General features: G+C 52.9%; 1 protein-coding gene and 2 long non-coding RNA genes across 3 annotated transcripts; 2 read left to right on the forward strand and 1 right to left on the reverse strand.

Moving 5' to 3' along the window:
- The first annotated feature begins 834 nt into the window (after positions 1–834).
- Positions 835–2431, forward strand: LOC138918788 (uncharacterized). Its single transcript, XR_011428539.1, has 2 exons — positions 835–972; positions 1247–2431. It is a non-coding gene; the product is annotated as an uncharacterized lncRNA (long non-coding RNA).
- On the reverse strand, positions 2432–4242 carry LOC138918787 (uncharacterized). Its single transcript, XR_011428538.1, has 3 exons — positions 4079–4242; positions 2751–2848; positions 2432–2672 (listed from the first exon to the last, which is right to left on the reverse strand). It is a non-coding gene; the product is annotated as an uncharacterized lncRNA (long non-coding RNA).
- Positions 4243–7627: 3385 nt separating this feature from the next.
- Positions 7628–11361, forward strand: SP9 (Sp9 transcription factor). The gene is made up of 2 exons (XM_023622022.2): positions 7628–7789; positions 8801–11361. Exons 1-2 carry the CDS (start codon positions 7769–7771, stop codon positions 10205–10207), a joined length of 1428 nt encoding a protein of 475 aa, XP_023477790.2. The 5' UTR covers positions 7628–7768; the 3' UTR covers positions 10208–11361.
- The last annotated feature ends 4853 nt before the right edge of the window (positions 11362–16214 follow it).

The following is a 16214-nucleotide window of genomic DNA, read 5'->3' on the forward strand; positions in this document are numbered from 1 at the left end:
GCCACCGGACCAGGGAGGCCCATAGCTGCCTTTGGGGAACCTGAACGTCCCCGATCCCAGGGTGGCAGCTGGAGCGCTGAGCCCGCCTCTCCTCGGGGATGTCACCTGTCTCAAGGCCGTCTCGCCTGCTGCTGCTCCCTGGCTGGGAAGGAGAGTGGACGCCGCTGGCGTGTGCCCGAGCAAGTGAGTCTGTGTCATCAATGTGCATGCTGCATGCGGCAGCGGGAGGGGTCGGGGGAGGCGCACGTGTCTGAAGTGTGCGGAGCCTCCCTCTGCCTCTATGGATATCCGCCTCTCTATACTTCAAGAAGCCAGTCAGGGTGGAGGTGTCAGTGTGGCCTTGTGATGGAGGTGGGTGTGACATCCATCGGTAGGTGTGACAAGAGAGGCTTGCCCGCGCAGGGTTGGACTCTACAGAGGCTGAAATCCAGAAAGCGTGAAAGTGTCGACTAAGGACAGGCCTGTTCTGGGGGATGTCACAGGAGTGCCTGGGTGGGGATCTTATAGCTGACCTTCCTTTTCAGCCTCTCACTGAGCTGTAGGGCACTGAAAAAGAAGTCCTAGGAAGGAGGATTGATAGGTAGTAACTCAGAGAAAAACTCAGGAGAGTGAGATATGGGGTAATAAAGGACCGATGAGAACAGTTGGGGTTGGGGGAGGTGTGTGCGTGAAATCAGGCTCCACCTAGAAGTGTTTCCAAATCCTGGGCTCCCTTGCATACTGGCTGCAGAAGACACAGGTAGCAACTCTCCCAATGCTTGCGGTTTTTCTGCTTTTTCCTTCTTCCTTCTGTGTCCCATTATCAACCCAGAATGCTTCCCATTCCGCATTTAGACACAAACAAAAGGATTTGTTCCAGACACCAATGAACAAGCCAGGACGAAGCCTTTTCCCGCCAAACCACTAAGCTCTTGGAAACAAACGGCGCCTGCCCAGGCTCTGGGCGCGGGAGCCCGGGAGAAGTCTTAAGTAGTAAGAGGATCTAGGGGATTGGAAGCAGGGAGGGAGAAAGGAGGGAGGAGAAGGCTGGGAAAGAGAAGAGGGAGGAGAAAGAGGAGGGACCAGGAGGGGCAGAGTTGGACGTGGGGTTCTGTTTCAATGGCCCCCCGCCCCCCGCGCCCAGGCTCTGACGGCCCGCTGCCTCCCCCCATTCCAGAGCTGATGGCGGACTGGGGGAGGGGGAGATAAGACAAAGGGAATTCTCCTCCTCCGGGAAGTGTGAAGTGCGTCTGTCCTCTCCTTGCAGGCTCTGGAAAAACTGGCAGGAATTTCCTTGTCGTGAGGAGACCGAAGAGTGTCTGCAGTAGAGGAGGCAACTACAAACAGACTTTGGGCCGGGAAGGAGGGCCCAAAGGAGGGCCGGGAGGAGAGGGTGGCGGGGGCCAGCTTTGATCGCTGCAGCTCCGTTGCAATTTTGTCTTCGACAGATAGATTAGCTGAAGTAGTCAGCCCTAGAGAGGAGTTCCGTTCCGCAGACTCCCCTCCCCACCCCCACTCCCCGCGTCGTGGGCCAGCCGGGAGCTGGGTCACCGCTCCTCCCCGAGTCACGCCTGAAACTTCAAGGGCTAATGGCTTTGGGTTCCTGCGGTAATTAGGAGGCCACACAGCTCTCCAACACTCCGTTAAACAAATATGTAAGTCATCCTCCTTCTCTCCGGCAACAGACCCGGGGAGAGGAGGCAGCTGGGACCGCTCCGGGCGGTGTCCTCCGCTAGGGGAGTGGCGTCCTGTGACCCCTGGCTGCTCCTCCCGGCCTTAGTCTTTCTAAGCTCTTCCTTAGAAAGAAGAGAAAGGGGCAAAGAATGTGCATCTCGCCACCCACCGGATGAGCCAGGCTAGCCTGTGTCTTTGCTGCGGAAAAGTTTTCCAAATAAATCGCTCTGGTGGTTCTAAGCAGTGAAGAACAGAGGCTGGGCCCAGGTCTTCTCCAGAACAGTTCAAGGGGCGTAAAGGATATGAAGTCGTCCTCCCCCCACCCTCTTCTTTTTCTTCCCCATATAAGTCAGCCATATAAATCATTCGCATTGTTTAAGGTACATTGATCAATCTAATGGCTTGTAATAGGCTCCTAATTGCCACTTGCAGGGTTCTGCAGGCTCCTGTTTGAACAGGGAGGGTTCTCGATTCCAGAGAAAATCCTCCTTAATCTTGAGCCTGGATGATTATAGACCCGGGAAGAGCACCAAGATGACCAGGAAACTGTAGTCTCAATGCCTTAGGGGAGGGAGAAAAGAGTCTTACTGGGGATAGTAGCTGTTCTTTTTTTTCTTTCTAAATCTCACTTCCAGATCAGTAATTCACTAATGAGCAAAGCATAGGCCATGACTTATTGATTGTTGTAGACTGAGGATGGTTTTGTTTATATCAAATAAGAAAGCTTATTTGCATCCCTTGTGTCTGTATGTACAGTAAAAGCTTCCTTAACCACAAATCAGTATGCTCTTCATCATGCCTTTTCTTTTTATTTACTTATTCTAACAGGGCAACATCAGGAGTCATGATAGTAAATAATATGGGGGGAGGGGCATGTTAAAAGGAAGGAAGAAAAACCCAAACTTTCTCCAATATGGTGTCCTGGAGATATGCCTAAACTCCTGTTTAACATCTTGCAGTTGTGCCTCGTCCAAGCCCTGGATGGAGGAGGAAGCATTGGAGGTCTCCTCAGAGGCTGCCTGTGAAAGAATAAAACAGGAAACTGGACCCTTGCTAGGAGAAGCTGACCAATGACCAGAATCCTTTTTTTATATTACCTCAAGGTCTATGTGAAAAGATTGCTTTCATGTTTCCAAAGATGGTTCCATTAGAGTTGGCTGAGACAACGAACGTCCTTCATTTTGGTAGAAAGGCTCTAAAAAAGAAGAAGAAAGCCAACAGTGAGTGCCACATTTTCTTAGGTCTAAGACCCCTCTGTGGTAGCTGGTGAGGGAGGGAGAAAGGTAAAAACCCCAAGCCGAAGAGGCCCCCCAGAGTTTCCAAGTAATGCAGTAAACAAATCTATGATGCTTGTTGAATAATCTTCCAATAATTGCAGTCATTAAAATCATCACAGAGTCTACAGTCACCTTCCTTCCTTTGACACACCAGAGTCTTTCCTTTAATTGTTAATTCATTTTTGGCTCAGATAAACAGATCAAGGCAGGCTTGAAATGTATGGCCCAGATACATCTAGCAACAGAAAATTAGTTGTGTAGCAAAGGTTATGAGCGTACTTAATAGACTAGGGGTTCTCAGTTTCCCCAGTGGACCTTACAGACAACAAGGCTTGCATCTCCTGCCGCCTCTAAATAGCAGTCACACTTCTGAGACAGAGAAAACATTAAGATGAAAGTTCTCTTGGCCTATTGATCCTTTCTGGCTCTTTTATTTGCAAGGGTTGGGCTGGAATGAGGGTGTTATAGAACAAACATTAAATGAAAGCTCAACAGAAATTGTGGGAGATTTCCTCATTTTTCAATTAATTTTCTCCATCCATTTGATCTCAAGTCTGGTCCTTTTTAAAATATAAATATGTGTTAACTATAAAAGATTTCCTTCTAATCAAAAGCTGCATTTCATTTGCACCCACAACTGACAAACTCCAGCTGTGGAAAGGATTCAGCGCACTCAACAGGCGCTACGGTCTGTACCGGCTTCCTTCGCCCTTCTTCATGGCAGGCGCCTGTGGTACACAGGGCAGCTTTCTTTTTTTTCCTTTTTTTTTTAAACTCGTGTTATTAATGTATCTCCCCAACTCCCACACCGTGCTGACCTCATCATCACTGCTGTAGTGTAGATCATGCAAATGAAAAGCATAATTAATCGCGCAAATGCTTCAAAAAGGGAGCGCTGTGGCTGAGCAAATAAATAAATAAAGGGCGCTGGGAGGATGACAGGTCAGATAAACGCTTTTTACGGGCTCCTCTCTCTTCCCTCTCCCCCTCCCCAGGCATCCCGGTTCTGGTAAGGCTTTGGCAGCAGCTAGCAGGGCCCCGGCGAGAACCTTCAGTTCCTCCTCCCCCAACGCCTGCCCTGCCGCCCACATCCCCGTCTCCCCAACTTCACCTCACCCCACCCGCATGCTGTATAATCCGCTGCTCACTCTGCGCCTGGTCAAAGTCCCCAGAAGACTGGGCAGCCACCTAATATTTCGAGTTATTCAGGAGATAGCTGGTCCTCCCCGTCCCCACCCTGCTTCCTGTGCATCAGGGAGAAGCATTTTTTTCCTGTGGCGTAGGAGCTCCAGTCCTTCGGATCAGCGCTAATGACGGAATTGTTTCCCCGGCTTTGCCTCCTAAACGCCGCAACTTGAGCAGTTGCTCAGATCAAAGCTCTCCGGAGAGGCAAGATGGGGGAAACAATATTTGTTCAAAGGAAGTGAACTCTTCCCTTTAATTACCCTATTCTTCTTTATTAGAATTCCTATTGAAATTTTTTGCAAAAAAAATTATGTTGATTTAACCATAGTGTATTTACGATGTAAATATATTCCAAGATGAAAACGTCACGAATCAATTGTAAAGGACCCGGATACATAATTTTAAAAAATCAGTTTCAGTGTATATGAGGTTCTCACCCCACTTTCGCTGCTCAGTCAGATTTGTTTATGCAGAATCGACATTTAATAGTGCTAATTGCACTCCAGTTAAATTGCCCTGATTGCAGAAAGGGAAGCAATTTTCGTGCTCTCTGTCTGGGTTTGGAAGAAATTGTTTTATATTCACCTCTTTATAAAGAAGTGGAGATAAGGCACCGGGGCCTTTGCACAAATTGCACTTAGGGGCTGACTGGCAGCATTCAGGCGCTATAATAGAGCATTATTTGGCCGTTTTGAATAATGTAAAGCGTTTGCTGAAAGCTATTCTCCTGAAAATTGCTTTAACTTTTAAAAAGGGTGATGATTCACTCCAAACCAGGCCTTTGTTACATTGTCATTATTTCCCCAAATGTTTTAACAGTCAGCTCAACACTTTAGCATAACACATTGATCTTTGTTTAAAAACTAGATTTTTTAGAGGATGAAAAAAATCTGTCACACACACAAAAAAACTGGACTTCTTCTGAAAGATTTCCTTGGGGCCCCACCTTAGAGGTGAAGCGGCCGAGGTGCCTGCCTGCGCTCCTTTGGAAGATTTCCTTAACTTTTATTGTGATCTGGCTGCATGTATCTAAAGGCATATCCGAGCGCCCACGTAGAGAGTCTGACAGCTGGAACCACATTGAAACGGCAGGAGGGGAAGGGGAGGGGAGGAGGAGGACGAAGAGAGGAAGGCAACCGGGACTCCCGGAGCCCGAGGTGCCAGCGTGAACTGTTTTAAATGGTTGACTTGAAAATGTCACCCGTGCTAAGTGGCTTTGCGGATTGTCTTATTTATGACTTTGTCAGGTTTCCTTAAGGAGAGGGTGTGCTGGGGGTGGGGGAGGAGGTGGAAGGGGGAAACCTCCTCGCTTCTCCTCCCGGGACTGCAGTGGGTGAGTCGGGAACGCCTCGCTGCCACTTAACAATCCCTCTATTAGTAAAGCGATGCAGAGGCTCTACAGGAAGCCGAGCACCCGTCTCCCCTTCCAGGGCAGAAGTCACCTGTTGGGAACCGCTCTTGGATCCCCCTGCCGGGCTTTCTGGCTCTTCCAGGCTGCCTGGATTCCCCCTCAACCCTCCACCCCGCGTCCCCCAGGGGCTTTTCACACCTTCTCCCACTCCCCCTGCCGATTTTCACCACAATCCCCCAGGGCACAGCGCTACGTTATTGCCTCTCTGGTCTTCTCACTCTCTCCTTTTCTCTCCTTTCTCTTTCTCTGTCATAATTTCCGAGGAGGCTTTTGCCTACTCAAACCAAAGAGGGGAAAAAAGCATTCTGAGCAAAGACATCCTAACGAAAAGCAAAGAAAACAATTAATGTGGCCCTCTCCACCCACGGAGTGTACCAGGATGCACGCAGGCTCTGTCTTAGGGCCGTGCGAAGAGCCACGGTGGTTGTACTTTTGGGCCAAGAGGTATTGCAAAAGAGGAGAGAAAATATTGGGGGCAGAGTTCCATGTCCTCCTCCCTTGCTTCTCCTCCCCCCCTCCAACTCGTCTTTTACACCCAAGCATTTGGGGGGTCGTGGTTAAAAATGTCTTTTATAAAGCAGGATGTGGGTTTGGAGGGGAATGTGATACATTAAAACCACTACTCAGGTCTGCCCGAGGGCGCTGGTAATTTTGGTTCAAAAGCAGCTCCTGGTTGCCCTGAAGAAGAAAGAGAAAGCAAGACCCAGAAAGAAGAAAAACAAACAGCTCAGCGGTTGCTGAGGGACTCCGGGACGCGTTGTCTGTCTGAGGACACCTCTTTTCACACCGATAAGATCCAGAGAGGACTTCAGGATGTTTCTAGCGTGCAAAATGTGCAGGCGTCCACGTGTGGCCTCCTCCTCCTCACTTGGGGATGGAGGTCCCCGAAAGAGGCTCCCTGAGCGTGTCCACGAAAGCAGGGCGCCAGGTGGGGGGCCCACCTCTTAACAAGGCGCTCTTGCCCTGTAGAGGAGCATCTGGGCCCAGGAGGTCTGGAGTGGGAACGGGTGGGAGTTGGGGTAAGTAAACTCGACTCCAGGCTGAAACGTGACATGCAAATCCTCACCGGGTTAAACAAACAGCCGTGCAAGCTGCAGCTTCAGCGGGGGTGGCGGTGGGGGCGGACGCGGCTTGCGCCGGTCTCTGTGCAAAGTTGTTACAACGTGAAAATAAGCGGCTTCGTGCAGCGTGTTGTATGGGCTGATGCCTCCCACCCCCACGCCAGCCCCCAGCGAAACCTGGCAGATAATCAGCATGTCCCACTGTTTAGTCATATTTGACAACTGGGTTAACCTGGTATCTAGCAGCTAGCGAAACGGTACAAAAGGTGCCCTCAATTACCACCAGAATCTTCTGGTGTGAGTGGCACTTGCATTACCCCTCAGGTCAGAGGCCAGAGGGACAATTAGGAAGTCACTTAGACCGCCAGAGGAAAAGACGAGATGCAGCAGGCTCGAGGCCCTCCCAACAAGTCTGTGGGTATAAACCTGGACGGAGGCCTATTTCTCTCCTCTCGGAGGAGCTGTCCCTTCGCACCCTCTCCTCGATGTGACTCTGAGAGTAAAACTGAATCGAGTGGGATTAAGGAATTGAGTAGAAGACAACCGACAATGATGAAATCGCTAGCGAGAATGACGGACTCCAGCTGAAGTTGTGCTCCGCAGGAGAGAGCCTGGACACACAAAGTGAGCGTTGACATTTCCGTCTCCACTTGGGCCTTGCCGGCGCGGCCTCCGCCTCCGCGCCCCCTCCCCTCCTGCCTCCTTTCCCACAAGTGGGGAGTGGAGCAGGACTGTCAGTCCTAACTTGCATCATCTCGGGGTGGTTCGGAGGGGCTTGTGGCTTGGTCTCAACGGTACTTAAACCTAGCTTGGTGCATGTGTGTGTAAATTTTTAATTGCACTGTAATTTCTTCAGTCCCTGGCTCGCGACCCCCCCACCTCGCTAGCCGCCTTGACTGGCACGCGCCGGGAGCCCGGGCTCGGGCCCCTCGGCTCCTCTGATTGGCTGCGGGGCAGCTCCCGTCTGCTCTGCCTGCGCCCTCATTGGGCGAGAGGCGCAGCCAGCGGCACTTCAAAGCGGGTGCTCCCCGCACTTAGGCTGAGTTTAGCCGGCGGGAGCCCGGAGTCCGCTCGGCGCGAGCTCGGGGACGCGGGAGCCGCGCGGGACCCGAGCAGCTTTCCCGAACAGCCGCCAGGCTCAGCCCCGCTCCCGGCCCCGCCGCGCAGCCCAGGGACCTGCTATGGCCACGTCTATACTCGGGGTAAGTCGGAAGTGCGGCGACTCATTTGCTTGTTTTAACTGGAGTAATTTTTCGTTATGGCTTCTCCGGGTCCGCGGCTCCGGAGAAACTGTTGCTGCCGGACTGCAGCTTCAGCTTCTTGTAGCACTTTCCACATTTCCAGGACTTATTCTTTCCAAGTTATTGGAACCTAGGAGATACCTTTGTAAGAAAATGATTTGTTAAAAGTAAGTCCTTTTGTATTTGGTTTTAAAGAAAACCTAGAGGTTTCCTTTCTTCCCCTCGTGATTTATACCCCGTCCCCCCTGGCTTTGGGGATTGTTGCAATTACACGACAGTGGTGTTTCCAGAAAACAGCCTTAATCGTTTTGCAGTCCCTGTAGTCACGTTAACAATTACGCTTCTGCGGCTCCCCACTTGGCCTGTGACTTTGAAATTTATCTCTGGGTCTCTTCTCCGCGGATTCTTGTTTTCATAATCAGGTTACTTGTATGTGTGTGCAAACATTAAAAATAACGTTTTCTATTAAAAAAGAAAAGAGTCAAGTCTTAGCCACCCTTGGGAGGAGTGCCCCAAGTTTCCCCCGCCCTTGGGCGGCTGTTTCGGCCGTCTCCGCCCTCACCCGTGTTTGTTATCGATGTGTTTACCTTCGTGCTTCACCCCGAAGGGCGATTTGGGGGCTTCTGTGAGAGGAGCCGGTTGACGGCGAGCGGAAGGCGAGCACCCGAGTCTGGTTCTGGGCAAGGGTTGCAGCGACTGAGGCGGGGAGAACCGAGACATCTTTGATCTGTAGTCCCACTGAAGAACAACTTTCCAGCGCCAGGACCCTCAGCGCCCTTGCGATCCCTCTGCCCCGCGCGGGCGCGGCGCATCCTCGGCGAGAGCGCGGGGAGGAGGCGCGGGCCGGGGAACCACGACCCCTCGGGACGAGACGCGGGGGGACGAGACTGCTCACGGGTGCACTTTGTGTCTTCCTCCCACTTCTTCCTGCCCTCCTCCTCCTTGCTCCCTCCCTCACCCCACCCACTCTAGGAAGAGCCGCGCTTCGGAACTACCCCGTTGGCCATGCTGGCGGCGACCTGCAACAAGATCGGCAACACGAGCCCGCTGACGACGCTGCCGGAGTCGAGCGCCTTCGCCAAGGGCGGCTTCCACCCCTGGAAGCGCTCCTCGTCCAGCTGCAATCTCGGCTCCAGCCTCTCGGGCTTCGCGGTGGCCACCGGCGGCCGCGGCTCGGGCGGCCTGGCGGGCGGCTCGGGCGCAGCCAACAGCGCCTTCTGCCTGGCCTCCACGTCCCCCACGTCGTCCGCTTTCAGCAGCGACTACGGCGGCCTCTTCTCCAACTCGGCGGCGGCCGCGGCGGCGGCGGCCGGGGTGTCCCCGCAGGAGGCGGGCGGCCAGTCGGCCTTCATCTCCAAGGTGCACACGACGGCGGCCGACGGCCTGTACCCGCGCGTGGGCATGGCGCACCCGTACGAGTCGTGGTACAAGTCGGGCTTCCACTCGACGCTGACGGCGGGCGAGGTGACCAACGGCGCGGCGTCGTCGTGGTGGGACGTGCACAGCAGCCCCGGCTCGTGGCTGGAGGTGCAGAACCCCGCCGGGGGGCTCCAGAGCTCGCTGCACTCGGGCGCCCCCCAGGCCTCGCTGCACTCGCAGCTCGGCACCTATAACCCCGACTTCAGCTCGCTCACGCACTCGGCCTTCAGCTCCACGGGCCTCGGCTCCTCGGCCGCAGCCGCCTCGCACTTGCTCTCCACCAGCCAGCACCTGCTGGCCCAGGACGGCTTCAAGCCGGTGCTGCCCTCCTACTCGGACTCCAGCGCCATGATCTCGGGCGCCGCGGCCGCCGCCGCCGGGGGGAGCTCAGCGCGCTCCGCCCGCCGCTACTCGGGCCGCGCCACCTGCGACTGCCCCAACTGCCAGGAGGCCGAGCGGCTGGGCCCGGCCGGGGCGAGCCTGCGGCGCAAGGGCCTGCACAGCTGCCACATCCCGGGCTGCGGCAAGGTGTACGGCAAGACGTCGCACCTGAAGGCGCACCTGCGCTGGCACACGGGCGAGCGGCCCTTCGTGTGCAACTGGCTCTTCTGCGGCAAGCGCTTCACGCGCTCGGACGAGCTGCAGCGGCACCTGCGGACTCACACGGGCGAGAAGCGCTTCGCGTGTCCGGTGTGCAACAAGCGCTTCATGCGCAGCGACCACCTGAGCAAACACATTAAGACGCACAACGGGGGTGGCGGGGGCAAAAAGGGCAGCGACAGTGACACGGACGCCAGCAACCTGGAGACGCCCCGCTCCGAGTCCCCCGACCTCATCCTGCACGACTCTGGCGTCAGCGCCGCCCGGGCGGCGGCAGCTGCGGCAGCGGCAGCGGCGGCGGCGGCGGCGGCAGCCTCGGCGGGAGGCAAAGAAGCCGTGTCCGGCCCCAACGACTCTTAGAGGCCAGGCGAGAAGCGCGAGCGAGCGAGCGAGTCGAGAGACCGAGAGCGAGCGAGCGAGCGGGCACGGACGGGCGGGGGCTCCGGAGACGCCCCCGGGCCGCGCGAGGGCAGCAGCCCCGGCTCCCGGAACGCGGCTCGCCGGCCGCGCCGGGAGCTCCCCTCTGCCGTCCGAGCCCGGCCGGGGACCGAACGCGTGGTCCAGGAACAAAAGCGAACCATCCTCCGACACAAACACCACTTGAAAAACTGCACACACAGGCACACACACCCCGGAGACCTACAACCACAGGCACGCACACTCACGCGCGCGCGCACACGCATACACACCACTCGCACAAACTTCTCGAGCGAAGAGCAATACACAGAAACGCTCCCTCCTCCCCCACCGACCACCCCCCTCCGCTACTCTTCTCTTTCCTTTTCTCCAAAAACAAGCCACCACCCTGCAAAGGACTGTCAGAACATTTTAAAACAAACGGGACCTATACAAACAGACCCTTTGTGTGGATTATATTATATATAAAACGCTCCAAGTCCTGCTTGATATCTGCTTACAATGAAACTTTTTTTTTCCTAAAAAAGGAAGCATCAAAAAAGGCTTAAGGTGAGAAATTAAACTGGAAGTCTAGTGACAGTTTCTCTGTATTTCATAACATCTGTATAAATAGGGTTCAAAGGATTGTGTTCTCTTTTATTTTCTTGTAAATGTTCATTCGAATAGAGTTTTTTTGGTGAATTCCTGAAATTCAGGGAGTTTTTTTTTTTTAATTTTCTGATGCACTTTGTGAAAGTCAGTATATATGTAAAAGATATTTAAGATCTTGAGTTATCACTTCACTCACAAACACGTAAGTTAAGGTCATCTAAAGAAATTAAATGCGTTTATCTGTATGAAGAAAATCTTGACATATTTTCATTTTGGTATTATTAAAGGACTCTGAACAATACACTTCCTTTTTTAAAATCCTGTTCCCCTCTCAATAACCTTTATGTGGGTCGACTTTTTTTGTTGGGAAAAAAATTCCCTTAATGTTAGTTTTAGGTAATGTAAGGTTTATGTGAGTTATAAAAGCCATAATACATATACGTTTTTGAGAAGTCAACATTATTTATTTGTATATCAACAGCGTGAATTAAATTGGGTTATAAGAACGTGTAGTTGTATTACTTAATGGGAGAGCTCTCAAAAATGTGACATTTTAAAACTCTCCAGCGCCTCAAAAGAAAGCAAAGTTCTTTGGCAGCTTTAACTGAGGAGGTGTCTACACCTCCCGGAGGGGTCAGACAAAACTCCAGTGGGTTTGTTTGTTTTTAAAAAAGCGATTTTAAAACAATCTGTGAAAGGAAAAAGCTTTTTAAAAGAAGTTTTTTAGCTCCCAAGTCTCTCTACATTGGGAGGCGACCCAGGGGAATAAATCGCTAGAGTCAATACCCCGGAAAAGACATTTCATGCCTAAATGAAAATCTTGTTAAATGTTATTAATTTTGACTTAGAGCACACAGCAGCCCCCTGTGCCTTGTATTCCCTTATTAGGGATTCATGTCTTATCAAATATCTAATTAATCTCCTAGACATCATTTGTTCTGGCCAACTTTATCTCAGCTGGTCCACGGGGAAAACTCCAAATATTCTCCGTGACAAAGCTCCCTTGAAGATCTTTTTAATTGTCTAAATTAACTGCACCAAATTTGCATGTCAAACGGTAAAGGGCAACCTGAGATAAAATGTAAACGTTTTAAAAGCCCCCAAACTAAGCACTTGATTTGATAACTAGGCTTTTTAATGTTATGGAAGACAACTGCTCCTTTCCTTTTCAAAGACGGCTGATCTATGCAAATAGTGAATTGGAAATGCCTAGGTCCCCGCGCAGTCAAATGGCCCTCGCAGGTTATTTGAATATCAGTGGCGCTGCTTCTGAAAAGGTTCAAGGATGCTCTCTGACTTCTTTGTGATTACTCAGTGCGGCGTCTTATTCTGAAGAAAAAAAACTCAGGAATAATTAAAGGCTGGGATCAGGCCTGGGAACACATTTGGGACAGGAATCTCATTTAGACAGTCTCTTTCAAAATAAGGCACAGTTAAATTGACCAGAAGGCAATTATTGAAATGAAAATTATTTTCACTCTCTTTGTCTTCTGACCACCAACTTAACAGCCCCAGTTTAAAAGAGAGGGAGAGACGAAAAGAAAATTGGTAAATGAGATAATTTCGCAATTCAAAAAAAAATGTTCATTTAGAAAATAAAGTACATATTTACAGAATAAAAATATTTCTAAAAGGCTCCCCACACAATAGGAAATACAAGCAAAGTCAGCCCCCAAGGAAAATTTTTTTCATGACTATCCGTCTCGAAAACTTGAATGAAGCTTTTGATTTTGGGGAAGAAAAAATGAATTGTTGTTATTAACAATCCACAAAATGTTTCCCCGCAAACTCTGCCCTGAAAAGCCAAGTAACAAAGTAGCGATTAGCATGGAGTGACGGTCCCCAGAGGCGTTTGCAGCTTGAGGTCCCGTGGCTTCTTCCCTCTCCTCGTTCTTGCGATCCCCCAGCCTCGGCTGCCCCGCTCTTCTCCCTCGAGTTTTTCTTTTCTTTGGCCATTTTCTCTCCTCGCTCAAACAGTTCATAACCGGGACCCCCACCGCACCCCCGCGCGCCTCCCGGTTCGGGTCTGTCCTCTGCAGACGCTGGCGGTCTGCGTCCGCGCCGGGGGCTCCGGGCCGAGGCGCTGGCGGCCGAGAGGGTGCCCGGCACGCTGCGGGCTGGGGCCGCGGCGCGGAGCCGAGGGTGTGCTGGGGTTCCCGCGGAAGGAGGGCGCCCGGGCGTCTGTCGCAGGCAGCTTTGTTTCTCGTGGATAATAAAGGCAGATCAAAGGGCCTGGCCGGGCAGGTCCCGCTCGCCGCGCCGCTCCCTCCGCGGCCCAGTGATCAAGGCCTCTGCGCGCTGCCCCTGCCCCGCGGGTCAGCGGCCGTCCATCACCGCGGCTCCCGGGAGCGCCGGGCGGCGGCCCGGGCCCGAGCGGCCGGCGGGGAGACCAGAGCTCGGGGCTCCTGAACCCGGAGACCGCGAGGGCCCTGCCGCCGGGCCGAAACCCACAGGCGAAAACAGACCCCTAGGGGCCCCCGGGGGCGCGGGGAAACCTTGACCTGAGCGGGGCTACCAGGCGAGGCCGAGCCACTTGGAGAGAGCGTGCGTGCGAGGAGGAGAGAGACCACGAACGAGGGGACGAGGTCGGTCTCCCCGGGGCCACCTCGGGGCTCCGGGGCCCGGGAGGAGCGGCAGGCCGCGGCCAGGGGTCAGGGCGCAGACGAGGGCAGCGGCCTGGGGGCCGGCCTGGGGCTGGGGGCGCGGGGCCCCTCTCCGGCCCGGGTGAGAGCAAGTGCGATTTCGTTTCAGCCGGTTTCTCCAGCGTTTCCTGTTCTCCAGCTCCCCGCGCAGCCGAGGAACCGAGACCCAGGGGTCCTCAGGCCCTGCGCCTCCCCAGCCCCAATCCACGCCGCCCCGGGCGGTTTCCTTCTTTGACTCTACTTTTTTCCCCTTGGAGTGATTAGGATCCTACCTAAGGAGGAAAAAGAAAAAAAAAAAGAGGAAGATGTTCTTTCCTCAAAGAGGGAAAACATTATTTGGACGATTAGATTGTGCACCTGAATGGCATGTCTGGACATTCCGTCAAATCCTTATAAGTGGTGTAAAAGGGAATTTCTTTTTATTCAGATGGAAACTTTATTTATTTTAACTCTAATCTTATTTGCATCTATTATCTGTATTCACCAAGGCACTCTCCCACTACAAAAATGCAGATGAAGTAAATCTCACATAAATCCCGCCCATTTGTGTAATTGGTACACTAAGTGTTTATTTTAAGTGAGAATAATTTAGCTACAAATTTTCTTAAGGAATAACATTCTTAACACATTAAAAAAACTGAAAACTCTGATTTGCTTTTATGTTTGACAGTCGCTCTTGATTCCCTTAAGAGGAGCCCGGCGAGTGCGGCTCGCTGGCGCCATCTAGAGCTCCGGGCCGGGAAGGCCGCGCTGGCCGCCCGGCTCGCCGCCGCCGGCGCGGGGAGACCGGCGTTTGCCCGGAGCGGCAACGACCCAGCGAAACGAGCAAAGAAAAGCGAGTTTTTGTGTTCCCGGGGGGACGAGCCCCACTCTTGGGGAACACTGCTTAGCAATAGCCGGTATTACTGCTCCCAGGGAAGGAGGTCGTTTCTGGGACATGCTAACTGAAAATCCAAACAAAAGCAAAATAACGTCCTGTCTGGCCCTAGTCTTAGAATTCTCGCATTTAACATCCCTTTCAAGGCAACTTCAGGGTCTCTCAGCTCAAAGTGGAGCACGCTGGGCGCTGTCGACGGCGACGTGAACCCCGGGATGGGCACCCGGCCTTGGGCGCGGCTTCCCGCGCGCTCTTCGCCCAACAACCCGGGATCCGAGGGCTCGCGGTCGGCGAGGCCCGCGTGGACCATCCGGGACCGACTGGGACCAAGCTGACTAAACCGGGCAACCAGGCCGTCCCGCCTCCCCAGACCCCCTTTGCAGGGGAGGGAAGCGAGGGACCCGCAGCTTCCACCAGCCCGGCCCGGGGATGGCCGACGCGTCCTCGCGCCTGGGCGCCGTGGTCCAGGCCGCCGTCCCCCCCACGGCGGGTGCCGGGGTTGCGGGGCAGGCCGGGCCGGGAGGGGCGCGCGGGGCCCCCGAGGGCGCCCAGAAGCCCCGAAACACCTCACCCCAGCCCCTCTCGAGGGGTCCGCACTCCCTGGCGGCGCAAACCCACCCCTTTTGTCCCCACTTTTCCCCTCCGAAACCCGAATCTAAAATCGGATAGCAGTTGGGGGCGTTGACCAATTTTCTCTCCTCTCTGTGCGTCGCCCTCCCCCAGCCTCCCCTTTCCCTCCTCTTCCCAGTCCACCACCCCACCCCTTCTCTTCAGACGTGGTGCAGTGGCTTCTTCCCCTCCTTCCTTGTCCCCCCACCCCCCGCGCGTTTATTGTATTTTAATCTCAAAAGCTACACCTCCAAATTCCGCGCCCGCGGCAGCGGAGGCACCGTCACCCGCAGCAGCGAGGACCGGCCGTGGCACCCGGGCGCCCGGCTCCCCGATCTCGCGCCGGGGAAACGGCGTGCGTTTCCGGGAACTCGCAGCCACCTTTGCAGCGGGTAACTCGGCTGGGTTTGTATTTGCTGTTTTAATACAAACCCCGCCACACTGCCTATTTCAAAGATGTGCTAATTACTACTTGGATAGCAGGGCGCAAAGTCCTTGTCCATTTCCCAGTACAAAGTAGGTTGCTAGAAAATTTGAAATTGCCTTTCAGCCTAAAGCTGCCTTACCTGAATGTCATAATTACAGTAATTATGTACATCCAAATTACATGCTAATTAAATTAGAATCAAATCGTTCTAAATCGAAATCAAATGAGGTAGTGAAGAATTAATCAATGACAACATAAATAGAGAGCTTCCTTCAGAGATATTTATTGTAACGATCCAAGGAGGAATTTGATCTGAAAAAGTCACCTGTTTATTTACTTTCAAATTAGTAATCAGTTATTATCCCTTCTCCATAATTTTAACCGTTCAGTGTTATTTACCCCCCACCCTTTCCAGACGCTGGAGTTTATAGAAATATGTATGAGGTAAATATATACAGACATGCCTACCCTATATGTTATTGATATAAATATATACAGTGTGTTTGCAGCTCCAGTCAAGGGGAAGGTTTCAGAATGTCCGTGGGGACACATCCTTCCAGGGCCTGTTCGCAGTGTCCCAGGAAAGAAAAACAAGTAAGTTTTTAGGTTTTCCAAGACCCTTGCACTCTCTTCCTTTGGAAATTCATACGAGGGATTTGCATGGTTTTGCAAACATCTAACCATTTCTGGGTGACTCATATATAAAAGAAATGTAAAGTTTTCTGCTTGCAGATTGCTGGCGAGAGTTGACATTTTCATTTTTTGCCCCGGGAGCGAGAGATGAGCATCGAAGTCTAAAGCGCC

The sequence above is a fragment of the Equus caballus genome, chromosome 18 (genome assembly GCF_041296265.1).
Source record: "Equus caballus isolate H_3958 breed thoroughbred chromosome 18, TB-T2T, whole genome shotgun sequence".
Lineage (NCBI taxonomy): Eukaryota > Metazoa > Chordata > Mammalia > Perissodactyla > Equidae > Equus > Equus caballus.

Bases quoted from the DNA above. Each gene is read 5' to 3' on its own strand.
- SP9 (XM_023622022.2), top strand. From the start codon at position 7,769: ATGGCCACGTCTATACTCGGG. The intron at 7,790-8,800 runs GTAAGTCGGAAG...CACCCACTCTAG, and splicing joins TGGCCACGTCTATACTCGGG to GAAGAGCCGCGCTTCGGAAC.